This window comes from Oncorhynchus masou, chromosome 29 (assembly GCF_036934945.1).
Source record: "Oncorhynchus masou masou isolate Uvic2021 chromosome 29, UVic_Omas_1.1, whole genome shotgun sequence".
NCBI classification, from domain to species: Eukaryota; Metazoa; Chordata; class Actinopteri; order Salmoniformes; family Salmonidae; genus Oncorhynchus; species Oncorhynchus masou.
In genome coordinates this window covers 14294162-14315507 of record NC_088240.1, presented here as the reverse complement: position 1 = coordinate 14315507, position 21346 = coordinate 14294162, and the positions used below count along the sequence as shown (strand labels likewise).

General features: G+C 44.3%; 2 protein-coding genes across 2 annotated transcripts in view; one reads left to right on the top strand and one right to left on the bottom strand.

Annotated features, from left to right (window-relative positions):
• LOC135519050 (interleukin-1 receptor accessory protein-like 1) overlaps positions 1 to 6568 on the top strand; it is a 41130-nt gene extending 34562 nt beyond the window's left edge. Inside the window, exon 5 of the mRNA XM_064944095.1 lies at positions 3766 to 6568. Within this exon, the coding sequence (XP_064800167.1) occupies positions 3766 to 4490 (725 nt within the window). The 3' untranslated portion in view covers positions 4491 to 6568. The remainder of the gene's footprint in view (positions 1 to 3765) is intronic.
• Positions 6569 to 9843: 3275 nt separating this feature from the next.
• On the bottom strand, positions 9844 to 15542 carry LOC135519052 (nuclear receptor subfamily 0 group B member 1-like). Its single transcript, XM_064944097.1, has 2 exons — positions 14804 to 15542; positions 9844 to 10699 (listed from the first exon to the last, which is right to left on the bottom strand). The coding sequence occupies exons 1-2, from the start codon at positions 15525 to 15527 to the stop codon at positions 10458 to 10460; spliced, it is 966 nt and encodes a 321-aa protein (XP_064800169.1). The 5' UTR covers positions 15528 to 15542; the 3' UTR covers positions 9844 to 10457.
• Positions 15543 to 21346: the final 5804 nt, after the last annotated feature.

Sequence of the window (21346 nt, the reverse complement as noted above, 5' to 3'; positions counted from 1 at the left end):
TAGCACTGAGATGCAGTGCCTTAGACCGCTGCACCACTCGGGAGCCCGAGTGTATGACTGTATACAACAGCAAGTGTTATATGCGTACTGTGCATTTGTTTAAACAGGCATGCATGCACTTGTTCAGTGCATGATCATCGAATGCATGCTTATGATTGGTTGTAACCATCTGAACTGTCTTATTCCTATTCAATGGCAAAAGGAGGCTCCCAGACATAAATGATTGATTTTTGTATTTTGAAAGTTGCATATCTTGAAAACTTGACTGCTGACAAGTAAAACATTTTGGGACCATGTCAACAATGGACTAAGGAAACAAATACAAAAAATATAGTTTTTGGGTGGAGTTTTCCTTTAAGAACCCGCTCCCTTTAACCGAGATGCAACATTCTCTCTCACCTTTCTAGTCCAAAATGTATTCTACTGTGTAGCCTATGCCACACTGACTGTGCCCTCAGCAAGGGGACTGTGTAACAGTGGACATGAGATACAGCTAGCTCAGTATACATGCTGTAGGTCAGATATCATAGAGTACTTGTTATCCCCAGCAGCGTCCTCTCTAGTTCCCATTTAACCCATTAATACATTCATGAATATATTTTGTGAACATATTCTGATGCATGTGCCAATCTGTCTAGTAGTCCGTCTATGTATATGGTCCAGGTTGTTCATTACCACGGCTCTACGTCTAGCTGGGTCTTGATGTTCAGAATCTATTACCACAGCTCTATGTCTAGCTGGGTCAGGATGTTCAGAATATATTACTACATCTAGCTGGGTCAGGATGTTCAGTATATATTACCACAGCTCTACATCTAGCTGGGTCAGGATGTTCAGTATCAGTATGACTCCTGAGTGGCGCAGCGGTCTACAGACTACAGACCCTGGTTCGATTCCAGGCTGTATCACAACCGGCCGTGATTGGGAGTCCCGTAGGGCGACGCACAATTGGCCCAGCTTCGTTAAGGGTTTGGCCGGGGTAGGCCGTCACTGTAAATAACTTATTTTCTTTCTTAACTGACTTGCCTAGTGAAATAAAGGTAAAAAATATATATAGAAATCTATTACCACAGCTCTATGTCTAGCTGGGTCAAGACGTTCAGTATATATTACTACATCTAGCTGGGTCAGGATGTTCAGTATATATTACTACATCTAGCTGGGTCAGGATGTTCAGTATATATTACTACATCTAGCTGGGTCAGGATGTTCAGTATATATTACTACATCTAGCTGGGTCAGGATGTTCAGTATATATTACTACATCTAGCTGGGTCAGGACGTTCAGTATATATTACTACATCTAGCTGGGTCAGGATGTTCAGTATATATTACTACATCTAGCTGGGTCAGGATGTTCAGTATATATTACTACATCTAGCTGGGTCAGGATGTTCAGTATATATTACTACATCTAGCTGGGTCAGGATGTTCAGTATATATTACTACATCTAGCTGGGTCAGGATGTTCTGTATATATTACTACATCTAGCTGGGTCAGGATGTTCAGTATATATTACTACATCTAGCTGGGTCAGGATGTTCAGTATATATTACTACATCTCGCTGGGTTTCATGTGGAATAGAGCGAGAGTGAACACATCCAGTGAGACGACTGCTCCGGCGGTATGGTTGGCAGCTTCAGACAGAATGGGACATCATAGAGGGACATGTTTAGAGGCTGTTACTGTAGTTACTGCACTGCTGGATGAGAGAGAGACAGCTGAACGGAGAAACTAGTCCCGAGTCAGAGTTATACAACAAGTTGCTAAAAAACTGTGTGAGAGAGAGAGAAAGAGAGAGCAAAATAATACATTCTAGTTCAAATGCCAGTGTTACGCAAGCCCTCTTTGCTGTTTGTGTGTTCTCCTGTGATCTGAGTCTCAATGTTGACATGTTTTATGTTTAGGTCTGGCCAATGAGCTTTACCAGGATGACACAAGACTTCTTAGAGGTACATGTCCTCAGTCTCCCTCTTGTGTCAGCAACTGTGATGCACTTCCTCTCTGGACAGGAAGAGAAGCTTAGGGTGGGCATTTTGTAAGAGTTTACACAGCAGGAGCATAGCTTTTAAGTCAGAACACACACACTCTAGCACACAAACACAGGCACACACACCCACGTACACAAACACACATGCCATTGCACACATACACACTCAGATCCAAAAACCTCAGAGAGGGAGAGAGAGATTAGAAGTGATGTAGATAGTGTTGACTAAGACCAGTTGTAGTATACAGGTTGGAGGCACCTTCATTGGGGAAAACGGGCTCGTGGTAATGACTGGAGCGGAATAGGTGGAATGATATCAAATACATGAAACACATAGTTTCCATGTGTTTGATGCCATTGTATTTGCGGCGTTCCGGCCATTATTATGAGCCTTTTTCCTCTCAGCAGCCTCCTGTGTTGTAGTAACTGTATGTTTAAACGCTAATCTGTTGTCTGACTGCTGTCTGTTTTGTGTTGTATGTCTTGTAGTTGTCCATCCATTGTACTGTGAAGTGGTGTGCTAGATGTCTCATGTCCACATCATGTTACAACAAATATATTACTGTGTACAGTTGCTTGTGAAATTTCCCCATTTTGTTGCCTTACAACCTGGAATTAAAATAGTTTTTTGGGATGTTTGTATCATTTGATTTACACAGCATGCCTACCTCTTTCAAGATGCAAAATATGTTTTATTGTGAAAGAAACAAGAAATACAAAAAATAAAAATGGAAAACTTGAGTGTGCATAACTATTTACCCCCTCAATGGCAATACTTTGTAGAGCCACCTTTTGCAGCAATTACAGCTGCAAGTATCTTGGGTATGTCTCTATAAGCTTAGCACATCTAGCCACTGGGATTTTGTCCATTCTTCAAGACAATACTACTCCAGCTCCTTCAAGTTGGATGGGTTCCACTTGTGTACAGCAATCTTTAAGTCATACCACAGATTCTCAATTTGATTGAGGTCTGGGCTTTGATTAGGCCATTCCAAGACATTTAAATGTTTCCCCTTAAACCACTCAAGTGTTGTTTTAGCAGTATGCTTAGGGTAATTGTCCTGCTGGAAGGTGAACCTCCGTCCCAGTCTCAAATCTCTAGAAGACTGAAACAGGTTTCCCTCAAGAATTTCCCTGTATTTAGTGCAATCCATCATTCCTTCAATTCTGACCAGTTTCCCAATCCCTGCCGATGGAAAAACATCCCCACAACATGATGCTGCCACCACCATGCTTCACTGTGGGGATGGTATTCTCAGGGTGATGAGAGGTGTTGGGTTTGCACCAGACAGCATTTTCCTTGATGGCCAAAAAGCTCAATTTTAGTCTCATCTGACCAGATTTCTTTCATATGTTTGGGGAGTCTCCCACATCGCCTTTTGGCGAACACCAAAAATGTTTGCTTATTTTTTTCTGGACACTCTTCCGTAAAGCTCAGCTCTATGGAGTGTATGGCTTAGTGGTCCTATGGGCAGATACTCTAATCTCCAATCACTATTTTGTGTATGTACATTAAATCCAAATAAAAATTCAGATTACAAGTTGTAATGCAACAAAATAGGAAAAACGCCAAAGAGGGTGAATAATTTTGCAAGGCGCTGTACAAACATGTTATATAAAATATGTTAGTGTATAGAATAATCTAAGCGTATAGAACAGAATATTCTAAGTGTATAGAACAATCAATCTCCTTTTTCAAGGAGATTGATCGTATGCTGAGTGCTTTGGGTTCTCCCTCTCCCTTCATCCCTCTGTCTCTCTCACTCTATCCAGCCTACATCGAGGACGTGGCGCGCTGTGTGGACCAATCCAAGCGCCTCATCATCGTCATGACGCCCAACTATGTGGTGCGGCGGGGGTGGAGCATCTTTGAGCTGGAGACACGCCTCCGCAACATGTTGGTCACCGGGGAGATCAAGGTGATTCTGATCGAGTGTGCCGAGCTGCGTGGCATCATGAACTACCAAGAGATGGAGGCCCTCAAACACACCATCAAGACCCTCACCGTCATCAAGTGGCGTGGCCCCAAGAGCAACAAGCTCAGCTCCAAGTTCTGGAAGCAACTGCAGTATGAGATGCCCTTCTGCCGCACCGAACCCATGCTGAGTCATGAACCAGCGCTGGACGTTAGCGAGCAGGGCCCCTTCGGCGAGCTCCAGACCGTCTCCGCCATCTCTATGGCAGCTGCCACCTCCACCGCCATGGCCACGGCGCACCCGGAACTCCGCTCGTCCTTCCACAACTCCTACCACACCACCATGCGGCAGAAACACTACTACCGCAGCTACGAGTACGACCTGCCGCCGGGGGGCACGCTGCCGCCGCTGTCATCACTAGGCAACCAGCACACCTACTGCAACATCCCGCTGACGATGCTGAATGGGCAGAGGCCGCCAGCAGGGAAGAGCCGCGAGCACAGTGTGGAGGAAGACCACACTAACCACGCCATGCTGCCTCTGTTGCCCAGGGAGACCAGCATCTCCAGCGTCATCTGGTGACCAGGGGGAGTGGGGCAGGGTAGAACCTTACGACACTAGCAGAGAAACGCGGTTTGGTCTGGTTTGACTTGGATCGGTTTGGTGTCACGCTTCTATGAGCCAGTACTGATTGGATACATCTGAGAGATTGTGAGAAGTTTGGTTAGGAGTGGACCCCTGTGAACAGGCAAGACAAAGTCGGGGCAGGTTTGGTTTGGAACGTGGTCCTCATGTATGCAGAGGAGAAGTTCTTAATCCGAGGATTAAAGATTCAAACTGACAACAACAAACTGTTTGATCAAAAGACATCAGAGTTTGATCAACATGAACTGTGAATAAAAAATAAAAGAACCCACGCATTGGCACTTGTGCATGCGCGCGTACACACACACACACACACACACACACACACACACACACAAAAGGAAAACAGGGTCTTGTACATATATTTTCAGTTTATTTGTAGCATAGGTGTCTTCCTGTTTGTGTTTTTCTCTTTTTATTCAATCCTGTTTGCTGCCTTCTTTACTTTAACTTTACTTTAACTTGTCACACAGATTTATATATTTCTATTTTTTCTGTTTTTTTATTTATTTTTATTTAATTACAATATGCTTATGAAGAAAGCCAGTATGTCATGTATCTGCGCTGTTGTGTTTTCTATCTTGACTTTATGTAGTTTAAGATCCTTTTTTACACACTTTTGGGGAATTGCCTGGACATTGCAACGTTTTACTCCAAGGAGCAGCATCTTGTTGTTGACCTGTATAAGGTGTATATCTAGTTTTTAAAACAATCTTTTAAAAAAATCATAGAATATGCAAAAAGAAGGAAGAGCTACTGGTGATGTTGATGTAACTTCCTGTGGACCAGAGGAAGGGGAGGATTTAGAGAGGGGTCCTAGTCCTCTCCAGTCAGTCAGTCAGAGCTCTCTCCAAAGCTTCATATTTTCTATAAAAACAAACAGCCTCGCTGTTTTAGTGTGATAGTGAAATCCCTCACCTTAAAAAGAAATGTGTTGATTATTTTAAAAATAAGTATATTTTTATAACAAAAAGAGTTTGCTTGGAAAGTCATACTTATTTACATTTCATCTGACATTAAGGGGGAGGTGTGTGTGTGTGTGTGTGTGTCTGTGCTAGGCTGGTTTTGTACACCACTTAGATATGTGGTTCCTGGTTTGTTAAAGGCCCAGTGCAGTCAAAAACGTGATTTACTTGTGTTTTATGTTTCTACACTGAGGTTGGAATAATACTGTAAAATTATGAAAATTAGGCCCTTTTAGTGAAGGAGCTGTTTGAAGAGCTGTTTGTTCAGCCTGTTTTGGAGGGAGGGAGTTTTGATCTTTCATGGTAACACCATGCAGTAAATTAGAACAATAAGAAAGAGTACCAAGCCTCTCTGCCAATAACAGCAAATTTTCAGTTTTCCCCTTCCCACTCAAACCACTCACAAGACAGTCTTAGCAAAATTCTTGCTTGATAAATTGATATTTAGACACAAATTAATTTTTTGGACCATTTTAATTGTAAACAGTCACAGAAAGGCACTTAATTCTTACCCAGAAATGAGTTGATATTGAGATCAAAACAGCTGCATTGGACCTTTAAGATAACAGTATGGATTTTGAGTACCTCATGAAACATTTTTAGATTTAAAAAATACATTTTCAATGTTTTGGTTGAGTTCTTGAAATATTTTCCCATGCTGAGAAGTCTGTTTTTAATCCATGCTTATCCAGGTCATGTTTAAGGAAAGAAAAGGTGTGTTTGTGCTTTAAAATACTTTTAAAATTATATTTGAAGGTGTAATTTCTGAGTATGCATAGCAAATAGATACATATTCTATATATGATATAGATATTTATATAAATATATAAACACGATATTCACTTGGAAGGAAATGTCTATCTTTATAAAAACACAATCCATTCTTATCAGTTGCCCTTACGTTCTCACTGCATATTAAAAATGTTGATCTCCTCTCGATTCATTTATGTTTTGTTCATTTTAAACAGTCTTTCATGGTCCAAAAGACAGAGTTCTGGCCATCCAGGACCAGAATTCAATAGTTCTGCTCTGTAAGTAGTAGATACTGTAGGCAGGTGAAATGAAGAGATGATTAAACACTGCCATCTGCTGGTTAATGTTGAATTAGCAATTGGTTCAATGAGACAAATAGGATCCACACACACGTGCACACAGTCATGCGCAGAAATATGGCCAGTGAGTGTGGCAGGCTGGCATGAATACACACATGTTCTCTCTCGCTCTCTCTCACACACACACACACACACACACACACACACACACACACACACACACACACACACACACACACACACACACACACACACACACACCACAGTGGAGTGGCATCAGTGATATAGCTGGTGTGTCTTCTGACAGCTGGCCTTTTATTACTACATACACGATTAATAGACTTATCTTTATCAATTAGGGTCTTAATTGGAAAGAAAATGGGCCCCATGAAGAGGATAGAGGGGCAGCAGGTAGCCTCATGGTCAGAGTGTTGGACTAGTAACCGAAAGGTTGTGAGATCAAATCCCGAGCAGACAAGGTAAAAATCTATTCTGCTCCTGAACAAGGCAGTTAACCTACTGTTTCTAGGCCGTCATTGAAAATAAGAATTTGCTCTTAACTGACTTGCCTAGTTAAACAAAGGTAAAACCGAGGAGAGACCTTTGGTGTGGGGAAAATGGTGTGGTTATATATCTGGCCTATCAGAGGACAAAGTGGTGCTACCGTCATGCTTACGCCTATCCAATTATTTCAGGTCTACACCAGAGTGAAGGGGTAAGGTCTGATGGGGGGCAGGGTTGGGGGCTTGCGGTCCACCCACAGGTTCTGGATTCCCTCATTGTCCCGGTAACAGCTCACACTCCTCCTGCCGCTGGCTCCATGGCATCTGTTGTCTTCTTCTTAGCGTAATGCTACTCCTACTACCTCCCCTCGCACACACTCATCCCCAGTACCTGGTTGCACACGGGTGTGCTGTTCTGACCGCTCAGAGCGCCTGACCACCTTGTGTCTCCACGCTTCCCTGCTCCTCATCTGTCACACACACCCAAACAGTCCTACAGTATAGCAACTGGGCAGGAAGATTGCTTTCTCTAGAATCCGGATTGCATCGAGCCCTAAAAAACCCAACAAGTTTTGTGTCTTTGAGGTGTTGAGCAGCTCTCCCCACCCCCTGAATCCCTCCTGCAGATCTTGGCCAGAGTAGTATTCCCATTTGTTCCGGGAACATCCTGCCCATTGATGGTGAGATTTGGAGAGAAGCGAAACACTCCTGGAGGCCATCCAACTCTGCAGGTCATTTCCTCAAGATTTTCTTCTGCACACCTGTGACTGCCCTGAAGCTGGGTTTTGTGTGTGTGTGCGCGCATGTGTGTGTCTGTGTCCGCATGAGTGCATGACACTACCAGTGTGATGTTTAAACAGTGCCCTCTTGTGGTCATAACAGGTCCATGGCTGTTTCTCTTACCAGCCTCATGATAATCCTACAATGGATACAATTACACTCTAAACTGTGTGCTTGCATGATAAATGAATGCAATAGCACGGCAACAATCACCTATTGCCTCAGACAGAGACACAGGAAAAATCTATTGAGTCGAAACCAGAGTATGAGTAGAGTATCAATATGGTGAGATGTGAATCCAGGACAACAGTGAGTGGTAGAGGATTTATATAACCAAGCCCGGAGCTATACTGGGATTTCTACCAATCAGATTTGAAGAAGGCCATTCTTCACTGCTTAGTACCAGCTAGCTTCCTAGGGCTCAGATCCCACACTCCGGTGAAAAGAGAATGTTCCAACCTGAACCTAGAAGGACAACTGTGGAAAAAAGGTCATGTCCGCTCCATGTTTGCTGCTCCCAATTCAGACCCGTGTTGAATTAAAGATCACATGTGGGAGCAGCGAACTGTGAACAGACATCAAACTTTATTCAGAACACATAATCCACCATAGTTACTGAAAAGGAACATTGGGTTTTCTGATCTGTCTGGGTAGATGTTGCCCTTAGGCACAGATCTAGGAACATTTTACCCTTAACCTTAATCGTTAGGGGGTAAAACTCCACTCTGACCTTCGATCAGTGTCCAGGGGCAACATCTCCTACGCCTTTCTGATCACCATAGAGACAGTTTGAGCACCACTCACCTGACACAAGCACGGCAAAGCAGTTCAGAGAATAATTTTATGATAGAAAAATAGTTTTATATAAAAAGAAAGTTACAGACTGATCATCAGCCTGCCCCCAACACCCCCTTCACCCCTGTGACATCAGCCTGCCCCCAACACCCCCTTCACCCCTGTGACATCAGCCTGCCCCCAACACCCCCTTCACCCCTGTGACATCAGCCTGCCCCCAACACCCCTTCACCCCTGTGACATCAGCCTGCCCCCAACACCCCCGTGACATCAGCCTGCCCCCAACACCCCCTTCACCCCTGTGACATCAGCCTGCCCCCAACACCCCCTTCACCCCTGTGACATCAGCCTGCCCCCAACACCCCCTTCACCCCTGTGACATCAGCCTGCCCCCAACACCCCCTTCACCCCTGTGACATCAGCCTGCCCCAACACCCCCTTCACCCCTGTGACATCAGCCTGCCCCCAACACCCCCTTCACCCCTGTGACATCAGCCTGCCCCCAACACCCCCTTCACCCCTGTGACATCAGCCTGCCCCCAACACCCCCTTCACCCCTGTGACATCAGCCTGCCCCCAACACCCCCTTCACCCCTGTGACATCAGCCTGCCCCCAACACCCCCTTCACCCCTGTGACATCAGCCTGCCCCCAACACCCCCTTCACCCCTGTGACATCAGCCTGCCCCCAACACCCCCTTCACCCCTGTGACATCAGCCTGCCCCCAACACCCCCTTCACCCCTGTGACATCAGCCTGCCCCCAACACCCCCTTCACCCCTGTGACATCAGCCTGCCCCCAACACCCCCTTCACCCCTGTGACTTCAGCCTGCCCCCAACACCCCCTTCACCCCTGTGACATCAGCCTGCCCCCAACACCCCCTTCACCCCTGTGACATCAGCCTGCCCCCAACACCCCCTTCACCCCCACTGTTCTTAATCAACCAGGGTCCAAAACATCTTTAACAAAACACACATCTCTTCCTTCCTGTCTGTCCTTCTGTTCAACCGTCCATTCAGATCAAACGGTTGGTTAACAGTTAATTAGTTCTACTAGAACTACAGATGTGTTCTTCTGTCCGTTCAATGGAAATGGCCAGTCCAGAATAAACCCCACAGATATTGATCTGAGAGGATTTGATAGATGTAATATAGCAAAAAAAACATTTATAGCCAACCGGAGGGCAGGATGGAGCTATCATATTTTTCCTTTATAGCCAACCGGAGGGCAAGGTGGAGCTATCATATTGTTCCTTTATAGCCAACTGGAGGGCAAGGTGGAGCTATCATATTTTTCCTTTATAGCCAACCGGAGGGCAAGGTGGAGCTATCATATTGTTCCTTTATAGCCAACTGGAGGGCAAGGTGGAGCTATCATATTGTTCATTTATAGCCAACCGGAGGGCAAGGTGGAGCTATCATATTGTTCCTTTATAGCCAACCGGGGGCAAGGTGGAGCTATCATATTGTTCCTTTATAGCCAACCGGAGGGCAAGGTGAAGCTATCATATTGTTCCTTCATAGCCAACTGGAGGGCAAGGTGAAGCTATCATATTGTTCCTTTATAGCCAACCGGAGGGCAAGGTGGAGCTATCATATTGTTCCCGTATTGGGCATGTTTTTTTGCTTATTACTATCCAATAGGAGCTAGGGGCTAGCAGAAGTGGGGAAATGGGGGTGGAGAGTCTAGGGCAAGGTCAGGTTTCTAGTGGGTAGGGAATAGGTGAAATTGCCTAGGGAGTAAGGACTAAGAGAAGGACTTGGGGGCTATATCTAGGGGTTGTATCTGGACAGGACCATAGAAAGCCTCTACTTCCCATAGAACATCTCCATCAGGACCTCCTCCATATTGACGGCTCCAATGATGGGCTTGAAGAAGAGTTGTGCCACCACCGGGGGACTGATGGCCCTCAGCATGGCCAGGGCGATGAGCAGCTTGGCAAAGCGTGTGGCGTCGTCCCGGTGGATCAGCTTCACATACTCGTTGAGAGCCTGGTGAGCCTCGCTCCGCAGTGACTGGATGTAGTTGAGGTAGCACAGACCAGGGAGATCTGGGGAGAGGTGGAGGGGGTGGGGGATAGTAGTGGAGGAGAATAAATCAATTATCATATACAAACTTTAGACAAGTACATGAACTGTTTGGGTTGAAATTCAGGGAACCCGAGTCATCATGGTAACCAGGTGTCTCATCTGTTGAAAAATGAGAAGGTCTTGATTGTAGACTACCTCCCAAATCATCCACAAATATCTCACAACGCCTTCTGGCAAGGTTTCTGAAGTCTCCAGATATTGAAGGACGCAAATCTCTTAAAACAATACAAATTGCTAAAACAATAGCACAAACTGCTTCCTTAGAAGTAGATGAAGGGAATAAGAAGGCTAATATGGTGACTGTACACTGTGTTTAATGTTTAAAACATTAAGAACACCTGCTCTTTCCATGACATAGAATAACCAGGTGAATCCTTATTGATGTCACTTGTTAAATCCACTTCAATCAGTGTAGATGAAGGGGAGGAGACAGGTTAAAGAAGGATTTTCAAACCCTGAGATAATTGAGACATGGATTGTTCAAAGGCACTTAAATACTTTTAAGGCGGTGATGCAACCGGTCAGGATGCTCTCGGTAGTGCAGCGGTATAACTTTTGAGGATCTGGGGACCCATGCCAAATCTTTTTTGCCAAACTATGGAAGTGCCTTCGAACGGGTATGGTAGTAGGTGCAAGGCGCGCCAGTGAGAGTGTGTCAAGAACTGCAAAGCTGCTGGGTTTTTCACACTCAACAGTTTCCTGTGTGTATTAAGATTGGTCCACCACCCAAAGGACATCCAGCCAACTTGACACAACTCTGGGAAGCATTGGATGAATTGAGGCTGTTCTGAGGGCAAAATTGGTTCCTAATGTTTTGTACAATCAGTGTATGTTTAACTGGATTATAAATATACTGTATATATACATATTGACTGCCTTTGATTATTAAAGTAGAAAGGTTAAAACAATTATAGACTTTTAAAAGACTGTTATATTAAATGAAGTGCCACATGGAACATTAAATAAATCTGTTTCTCATATAATCAAGTGCCAGAATTCTGCATTTTGACATGTCCCTCTGTGCATCCTCTCTGAAATCCAGGAAGATTTTAAACCACTTAACCCCAACATTTCTCCAAGTTTAAACCATCATTGTAAAGCCCTAGTTATTTTGTTACTTTGACAAAGTCATTTCTGAAGATAATTTATACTGTTTATGGACATTTTATTGTGTTTTGTCATGGAAAACTAAGTGGGTCATGCATACAACTTCAACCGTGTTACCCATAGATACCGTCCGCAAGGCAATCAAACCCTCCGCAAGGCAATCAAACAAACAAAATACCAGTACAGGGACCGGTACAACCTTGTTTTTGCTCTTGAGATGGAAAAACGTGTATTTTTAAGGTGAATATGGGCTCTTTATGGCAGAATCTTAAAATTCACTGATTCTGTTTTTTTCTACTCAAAAGGCTTAATTGGTGGAACGACCCAATTGTTCATTATGCTCGAAATTGCCCACATATTAAATCAGCTTTGTCTGCTTTTCAAACTAGAGACAGAGACAGAGTAATGTATTAGTAATGTATTAAGTAATGTATTAAATTGCATATTGGGTATGTAGGCTATACCATTACGAACTTAATCAAGGACACAACGAGACAATGACTAGTGCGTAAATACCGGTACAGGGACAAAGTGGAGTCGCAATTCAACGGCTCTGCCACGAGACGTATGTGGCAGGAAATCACGGACTACAAAAAGAAAACCAGCCACGTCACGGACACCGACATCCCGTTTCCAGACAAACTAAACACCTTCTTTGAGGATAATACAGTGCCACCGTGGCGGCCCACTAACAAGGACCGTGGCCGACGTGAGTAAAACATTTAAACGTGTTAACCCTCGCAAGACTGCTGGCACAGACGGCATCCCAAGCCGCGTCTTAAGAGCATTCGCACACCAGCACCTGGTGTGTTTACGGACATATTCAATCGCTCCCTATCCCAGTCTGCTGTCCCACATGCTTCAAGATTGCCACCATTGTTCCTGTACCCAAGAAGGCAAAGATAACTGAAGTTAATGACTACCGCCCGTAGCACTCACTTCTGTCATCAAGAAGTGCATCTTACCGGCCACACTAGACCCACTTCAGTTTGCATACCCCCCCCCAACAGGTCCACGGACGATGCAATCACCATCACACTGCACACTGTCCTATCCCATCTGGACAAAAGGAATACCTATGTTAGAATGCTGTTCATTGACTAGAGCTCAGCATTCAACACCACAGTACCTTCCAAGCTCATCACCTAGCAGGAGACCCTGGGTCTCGACCCCACCCTGAGCAATTGGGTCCTGGACTTTCTGACGGGCCGCCCCCAGGTGGTGGAGGTAGGAAACAACGTCTCCACTTTGCTGACTTTCAACACTGGGGCCCCATAATGGTGTGTGCTCAGCCCCCTCCTGTACTCCATGTTCACCCACGGCTGTATGGCCACACATGCCTCCAACTCAATCATCAAGTTTGCAGATGACACAACAGTAGTGGGCTTGATTACCAACAATGACGAGATGGCCTACAGGGAGGAGATGAGGGCACTCAGAGTGTGGTGTCAGGAAAATAACCTCTCACTAAACATCAACAAAACAAAGGAGATGATCGTGGACTTCAGGAAACAGCAGAGGCAGCACCCCCTATTGACGGGATAGCAGTGTAGAAACTGTAAAGTTTTAAGTTCCTCGTCATACACATCACAGACCAACCTAAATGGTCCACCCACACAGACAGTGTGTTGAAGAAGGCTGAAGAGCACTCTTCAACCTCAGGAGGCTGAAGAAATGTGGCTTGACACCCAAAAGCCTGGCAAACTTTTACAGATGCACAATTGAGAGCATCCTGTCGGGCAACTGGTATGGCAACTGCTCCGCCCTCAACCGCAAGGCTCTCCAGAGGGTCATGCGGTCTACACAACGTATCACCGGGGGCAAACTACCTGCCCTCCATGACACCTACAGCACCCGATGTCACAGGAAGGCCAAAAAGATCATCAAGGACCACAACCACCCGAGCCACTGCCTGTTCACACCGCTACCATCCAGAAGGCGAGGTCAGTACAGGTGTAACAAAGCCGGGACCGAGAGACTGAAAAACATCTATCTCAAGGCTATCAGACTGTTAAACAGCAATCATTAACTCAGAGAAGCTGCTGCCTACACTAAGACCCAATCACTGGCCACTTTAATAAATTAAACACTAGTCACTTTAAACAATGCCACTTTAAATAATTCCACTTTAATATTGTTTACATATCTTACAATACTCATATCATATGTATATACTGTATTTTATACCACCTATTGCACCTTGCCTATGCAGGTCGGCCATCGCTCATCCATATATTTATATGTACATATTCTCATTCACCCCTTTAGATGTGTGTGTATTAGGTAGTTGTGGAATTGTTAGATTACTTGTTATATTTTACTGCACTGTCGGAACTAGAGGCACAAGCATTTTGATACACTTGCATTAACATCTGCTAACCACGTGTATGTGACAAATAAAATTAGATTTGATACTGTTTGTTTTGTGAAGCTTGCATTCGATTTCCCCTCCCTGTTGCACACAACAGGCTTCCATTCCCCCTGTCACAAGGATATTTAAGACTGATTTAACTTGAAGTCTTCCATTACATTTACATTTACATTTAAGTCATTTAGCAGACGCTCTTATCCAGAGCGACTTACAAATACTGTTGGGCAACCTTGTTTTTGTTCATGAGATGAAAAACGCGTATTTTTTAAGGTGAATATGTGCTCTTTATGGCAGAATCTTAAAATTAGTTTTTGATTAAGGTACTCTACTCAAAAGGCTTAATTGGTGGAACGACACAATTGTCCATTATGCTCGAAATTACCTTAATATTAAATAAGCTTTGTTTGTTTTCTGTATAAAATATAAATATGTAACTGCTTTCCAAACTTTCAGAACTAGAGACAGAGTAATGTATTAAATTGCATATAGGGTATGTAGGCTATACCATTACATGAACTCAATCAAGGACACAACGAGACAATGACTAGTGAGTAAATAACCTGCGTTATTAAAGCACCCAGCCCACCTGAGTTGAAGAGCACGGCTCCTTTGAGGTAGGCATATTCCTTGGTACTGATGTCTAAACCCCAACACTTTTTCAGGAACGCTTTGATGCCCTGGATATCCGCGAGAGAGACCCCGGGTGTTCCCGCGCTCTGCTCCGGCTCAACCTGTCTGTCCATTAAGCCGCCTTGGCTGACACAGCCGCCGGTCAGGATCCGCTGCAACATGCTAGGTTCCGCGGTCTCCGTGGTCTCGAAGTCCACCCGGTCCTGCGCGAGGCCCAGCACAAGCAGCGGCACCCAGCCGTTCCGAACGAGCAGCAGCTGGTCATCCTCGGGAAGCTCGCGGAAACACGGCACGTTCTTTACAAATCGCAGAGTTTTCATGAGGACCGCCGATGCGGCTTTGCAAGTCACCTGGGGGGACCGGAGAGACCCCCGTCGCAGCGAGGAACCGCAAGAGCAAGCCTGTTGCTGCCTAAGCTCAAACCTCGAAGAAGAGGAGCAGGAGGAGACCTTGAGCACTTGGTGCTGCTGTCTGTGTTGTGGTTGTGATGTTGGTTCCTCGGTGGTCGTGAGGCTGTTGTTCTTCAGTATGTTGTACAGGATGCTGTTGTTATTGTTTTGCCCCCCGGCGCCCTGACAATGACAGCCCTCCAGAGTGGCCATGGCCAGTGGCGCGCTTACATCCAGAGAGGGGGAGGGTGTTTTTTGGCCCCTATTACCCCCGTGCGAACAGCAGCACATTTATACTAGCTCCCGTCTGTCCTCGAGCTTTGTGGACTTGTTGTTTAGACTTTTTACATATTCCACCTCAGAGACGCCTCCCACTCACTCACTCACTCATGCTCTCCCCCCCCCTTTCTCCCTGTGCTGCTCCAGTCCTCCTCAGTACATGCACCCAGAGGGAGCCAGCTGCTGCAAGATGAATAGTAAGGTCATTCCAGTATCATAAAATAACATGTTAAGCAGCATCACCCCTTCAGTTAGTTTAAAATAGCCTATACGGAAAAGGACAAACGGTACCTCAGGGCATGCCAATTATATCACACAAGGAGGCAGACAGAGAGACTGGGGGGGCAGACAGACTGACCAATTCTATACCCTTGAGGTTATCCATTTATTTTTGGACACAACGGTCTATATTTATCTCCCAAAAGCAAGACAAATATTCATACTTGCTCTATTTCTGTGAGTGTGTCTGTGTGTGCACACTTTTTTGTGTGTTTGTGTGTGTGAGAGAGATACTCTATTCTTAGGATTTTGCCTTGACTCCCTCACAGCACCGTTAATCAGCTGTTAGCTGGTAAAGAATAGGCCAGAGACAGAGCTGAAGGCTTAATTATTTTAGGGAGAATTTATCTGATTTTCTATGTGAACAGGAGCAGAGAGAGCAGCACTGGGAAGGCCTGGCGCTAACCTTGACTCGGACACACTGTTATTGATTTAACCGTGAAAACTGGAACGCTTGAATTATGATGTCATGACTCAATGCTCACAGCACATCTGTCACCAGGGGTGGGGGGGGGACTAACCTGGAGGAAGGAAGGTAGAGGAGGAGGGGGAGGCAATATTCAGGAAGAATGTTTTTCTCTCTGATTGTATTATGGGACAAGACTGGGGGGGGGGGAGAGGGGGAGGGAGAGATTGATGGATAGATAGAGAGAAGGACACATAGGGGGCATCAAGTATAGGAAAGGTTGTAAGTGCATGAGCCTTGAGACTACATTTGGTAGTCCAGGGGAGAGCCTGAACAAAGACTTCCACACTGCCTCTACAGTATAGTGTTTAGAAAAGGTTGTTTTGGGCTTGGAGAAATGACTGGCATTGAGTGACTAGCCATATTCATAAACAGGGGAGAGAGACCTCATTCTACTCTGTGTGCTCCAAGAACCCAAGACAGGAAGAGAAACTTTGACCGCAGCTTCAGAACATTAAACAGAGAGAGGATGGCTTTCTATTGATACACAGCAGCAAGAAAATAGAGATGTCTTACATGTATATATTCAAGGTCGAGCTGGGATAAAGAACCAGAGCAAAGGCTGTCTCCTCTCCAACCCTCTCCTCTCCAACCTTCTCCTCTCCTATCCAACCCTATCGTCTCCAACCCTCTCCTCCTCTCCAACGCTCTCCAACCCTCTACCCTCTTCAATCCTCTCCAACCCTCTCCTTCTTCTCTCTTCAATACTCTCCAACCCTCTCCTCCTCTCCAATCCTCTCATCTTCTCCAACCCTCTCCTCTCCATCCCTTGCCTCCAACCCTCTCCTCTCCACCTATCTAACCCTCTCCTCCTCTCCAACCCTCTCCTCTCTCACCCTCTCCAAACCTCTCCAACCCTCTCCTCTGCTCCTTTCCAACCCTCTCCTCCTCTCCTCGCTTCTCCAACACTCCCCTCTGCTCTCTTTGCCTCTCAGGTAATACAAATTCTTCTCATTCAGTCATAGTCTTCTATTCCTCTACTTGTTAATCTGGTTATGGTAATGAGGATGGAAGGCGAATTCAGGCCCCTACCCATGAATTGTGATTTTGCCTCAGAAGTCAGTTTCTTTAATGCCACAGAAAAGGGCCAATCGTTTTCCACCCACTGCAAAGACAGAAAGGCACTCATGTTTTACTATACTGTTTTGAATGTTCATATGAGTGAGAGTGCAAAACAGAAAAGTGCTGGTTTGGAAGCTGTTAATGTCAGGTAACAGTTAAAGCCACTGTGCCAGATTGGCAGTAGATTTATAGCCTTAGATTTATAATCATGATCTCATACTTTGGCTGGGCTATGGCTGGGCAGGGCTTAGCGGGAGAGGTTTGGAGGGGAGTCGAGGAAAGGGGTTGTGAAAGGAGAGGGTGGGAGAGCAGAGGGCGGGTGAGAGGAGTGGAAGGCATGGGTAAGGAGAGAAAAGAAGAGGAGGAGGAAAGGAGAGAGGAGATGGGAGAGGCAGTGATATCACCCTCTTAGGTCCAGTTTGTCCTCTCCTGTCTGTGTGTGATGTGATCCAGACTGTCTCTCTGAGCCCAGATCTGCTGGTCCCCTGCCCAGTAAAACATGGGTCAGCATACCCCTGTACTACCCACCGACATCTACTCCCTCTGTGTGTGTGTGTGTGTGTGTGTATGTGTGTGTGTGTGTGTGTGCGTGTGCGCGTGTGTGTGTGTGTGTGTGTGTGCACCACCTGCTAAAATAGGAAGGTCACAGACACACCTTGGGTCACAGTGGCTAAATGTATTTATACATTGCCTTATTATACTTTAACAGAACAATCAACAAGCTCTCCCAGTCTCACGTCAGAATTAGACATTCATCCATGTTTCTCAAACGTCAAATTTCGATGTTGTTTCAAATGTCAAATTTCAAAGTGCTTGATTACTTCTCTATCATTCCAAGGTTAAGTTTAAGCACTAACTCCGGATTCTTAAGGATAGACATTAACTCTGAATTTTTAAGGTTTGGAATAAGCTGTAAAATATAAATATCAAAGACAATTTTCTATCGCTGGATTCGAACATGCAATCTTTGCCCCCCCCCCCCCCTGTGCGGCAGTTTCTTTTGTTTTTTACCTCTATATTCTTGCTGGATAGTTTGATAGCTAACATTGGGTTAATGCCGGAAGACACATTTCAGTTGAATACATTCAGTCGGAAAACTGACTAGGTATCCCCCTTTCCCTTTCTAATGTTAGCGCTGCTAACTAGCTAAACTCTTAGGTGGACGCCTCCGTCTAGTTCCCAAGAACAGCAGACCGGTAAGACAACTTTGCTTTTGAACTTTGTAATCATCTCTAAAGTTGTTTTACCTGCAATCATACTAATTACCTAGATGTTAAGTTAAAAACCCTGATGATGTCATTCAAAGTTTGATGTAGCTAGCTAGCTAGCTAGCTAAGCTATCACTAGCTCACTACTGTAGGTGGTTAATGTGGTCTACAGTAGGTTACAGTATCATTACAGCATTACTGAATGACAAAAATATAGCCTTGGCACTGCTAGTCAGCTAGTTGGTTGCTATGGGGTAGTGTAAGCTACAGTACAAAATTGCTAAATGATAACAACATGGCTTTGTCACTAGCTAGTAGTTGGTTGATGGGGTAGAGTAGAGTAGGCTACAATACAGCAACAGTAGCCTTCCATAGTGTTCTGTTATTTGTTGGGTCTGGAAATGGTTAAATTACTCAACATTATAGAGAGATCACATAATCATGCAGCTGTGGAGGTATCACATTGTCTTTATCCATACCATAGCTGCTGCGATGAATATGCCTTCTATTTGAGAGCTCTAACCTCTATGCCAGGTCTCCCTTAAAAAAAAATGTTATGTTGCCTTGGTGAAATATTCTAAAGTTTGTGTGTACTCTCACAAGATAGAACTGTGCGGTTCAGTGGCAGATTTTCAAAAGAAAATAGACATATATATATATATATATATATATATATATATATACAGTTGAAGTCAGAAGTTTACATATACTTAGGTTGAAGTCATTAAAACTTGTTTTTCAACCACTCCACAAATTTCTTGTTAACAAACTATAGTTTTGGCAAGTCGGTTAGGACATCTACTTTGTGCATGACACAAGTCATTTTTCCAACAATTGTTTACAGACAGATTATTTCACTTATAACTGACTGTATCACAATTCCAGTGGGTCAGAAGTTTACATACACAAAGTTGACTGTGCCTTTAAACAGCTTGGAAAATTCCAGAAAATTATGTCATGGCTTTAGAAGCTTCTGACAGGCTAATTGACATAATTTGAGTCAATTGGAGGTGTACCTGCAAATGTATTTCGAGGCCTACCTTAAAACTCAGTGCCTCTTTGCTTGACATCATGGGAAAATCCAAATACATCAGCCAAGAACTCAGAAAGAATTGTAGACCTCCACAAGTCTGGTTCATGCTTGGGAGCAATTTCCAAACGCCTGAAGGTAAAACGTTCATCTGTACAAACAATAGTACGCAAGTATAAAAAAATGGGACCACGCAGCTGTCATACCACTCAGGAAGGAGATGCGTTCTGTCTCCTAGATAACTCGTACTTTGGTGCGAAAAGTGCAAATCAATCCCAGAACAATAGCAAAGGACCTTGTGAACATGCTGGAGGAAACAGGTACAAAAGTATCTACATCCACAGTAAAACGAGTCCTATATCGACATAACCTGAAAGGTCGCTCAGCAAGGAAGAAGCCACTGGTCCAAAATGCCATTAAAAAAAGGCAGACTACGGTTTGCAACTGCACATGGGGACAAAGATGGTACTATTTGGAGAAATATCCTCTGGTCTGATGAAACATAAATAGAACTGTTTGACCATAATGACCATCGTTATGTTTGGAGGAAGAAGGGGGATGCTTGCAAGCTGAAGAACACCATCACATCAGTGAAGCACGGGGTGGCAGAATCATGTTGTGTGGATGCTTTGCTGCAGGAGGGACTGGTGCACTTCACAAAATAGATGGCATCATGAGGTAAGAAAATGATGTGGACATATTGAAGCAACATCTCAAGACATCAGTCAGGAAGTTAAAGCTTGGTCGCAAATGGGTCTTCCAAATGGACAATGACCCCAAGCATACTTCTAAAGTTGTGGCCAAATGGCTTAAGGACAACAAAATCAAGGTATTTGAGTAGCCATCACAAAGCCCTGACCTCAATTCTGTAGAAAATTTGTTGGCAGAACTGAAAAAGCGTGTACGAGCAAGGAGGCCTACAAACCTGACTCAGTTACACCAGCTCTGTCAGGAGGAATGGGCAAAAATTCACCCAACTTATTGTGGGAAGCTTGTGGAAGGCTACCCAAAACATTTGATCCAAATTAAACAATTTAAAGGCAATGCTACCAAATACTAATTGAGTGTATGTACACTTCTGATCCACTGGGAATGTGATGAAAGAAATAAAAGCTGAACTAAATCATTCTCTCGACTATTATTCTGCCATTTCACATTCTTTGTAAAGTGGTGATCCTAACTGACCTAAGACAGGGAAATTTAACTTGGATTAAATGTCAGGAATTGTAAAAAACTGAGTTTAAATGTATTTGGCTAAGGTGTATGTAAACTTCCGACTTCAACTGTATACTGTGGCTTCGGGAAGAAGAAGACCCAAGAAGACTTGAGTCTGTAATCGCTGCCAAAGGGTTTTAAAGAAAGTACTGAGTAAAGGGTCTGAATACTTATTTAATGTTATATTTCAGTTTTTTATTTGTAATATATTTCCAAAAATTCTAAAAACGTGTTTTTACTTTGTCATTATGAGGTATTGTGTGTTGATTGATCAATTTAAAAATGTTTTTTTTTAGAATGAATCAAATCATATTTTATTTGTCGCATGTGCCATAATACAACAGATGTAGACCTTACAGTGAAATGCTTACTTACAAGCCCTTTTAACCAACGATGCTTTAAAAAGTTCATACATTTAAAAAAAATACAGCCTGGTATAGAGGTGTATAGAGGTCCTGGATGGACCCTCTGTAGTGCCTTGCAGTCGGAGGTCGAGCAGTTGCCATATCAGGCAGTCATGCAACCAGTCAGAATGCTCTCGATGGTGCAGCTGTAGAACCTTTTGAGGATC

Bases quoted from the DNA above. Each gene is read 5' to 3' on its own strand.
- LOC135519052 (XM_064944097.1), bottom strand. From the start codon at position 15,527: ATGTGCTGCTGTTCGCACGGGGGTAATAGGGGCCAAAAAACACCCTCC. The intron at 10,700-14,803 runs GTGGGCTGGGTG...ACCTCTCCCCAG, and splicing joins AGCCGTGCTCTTCAACTCAG to ATCTCCCTGGTCTGTGCTAC.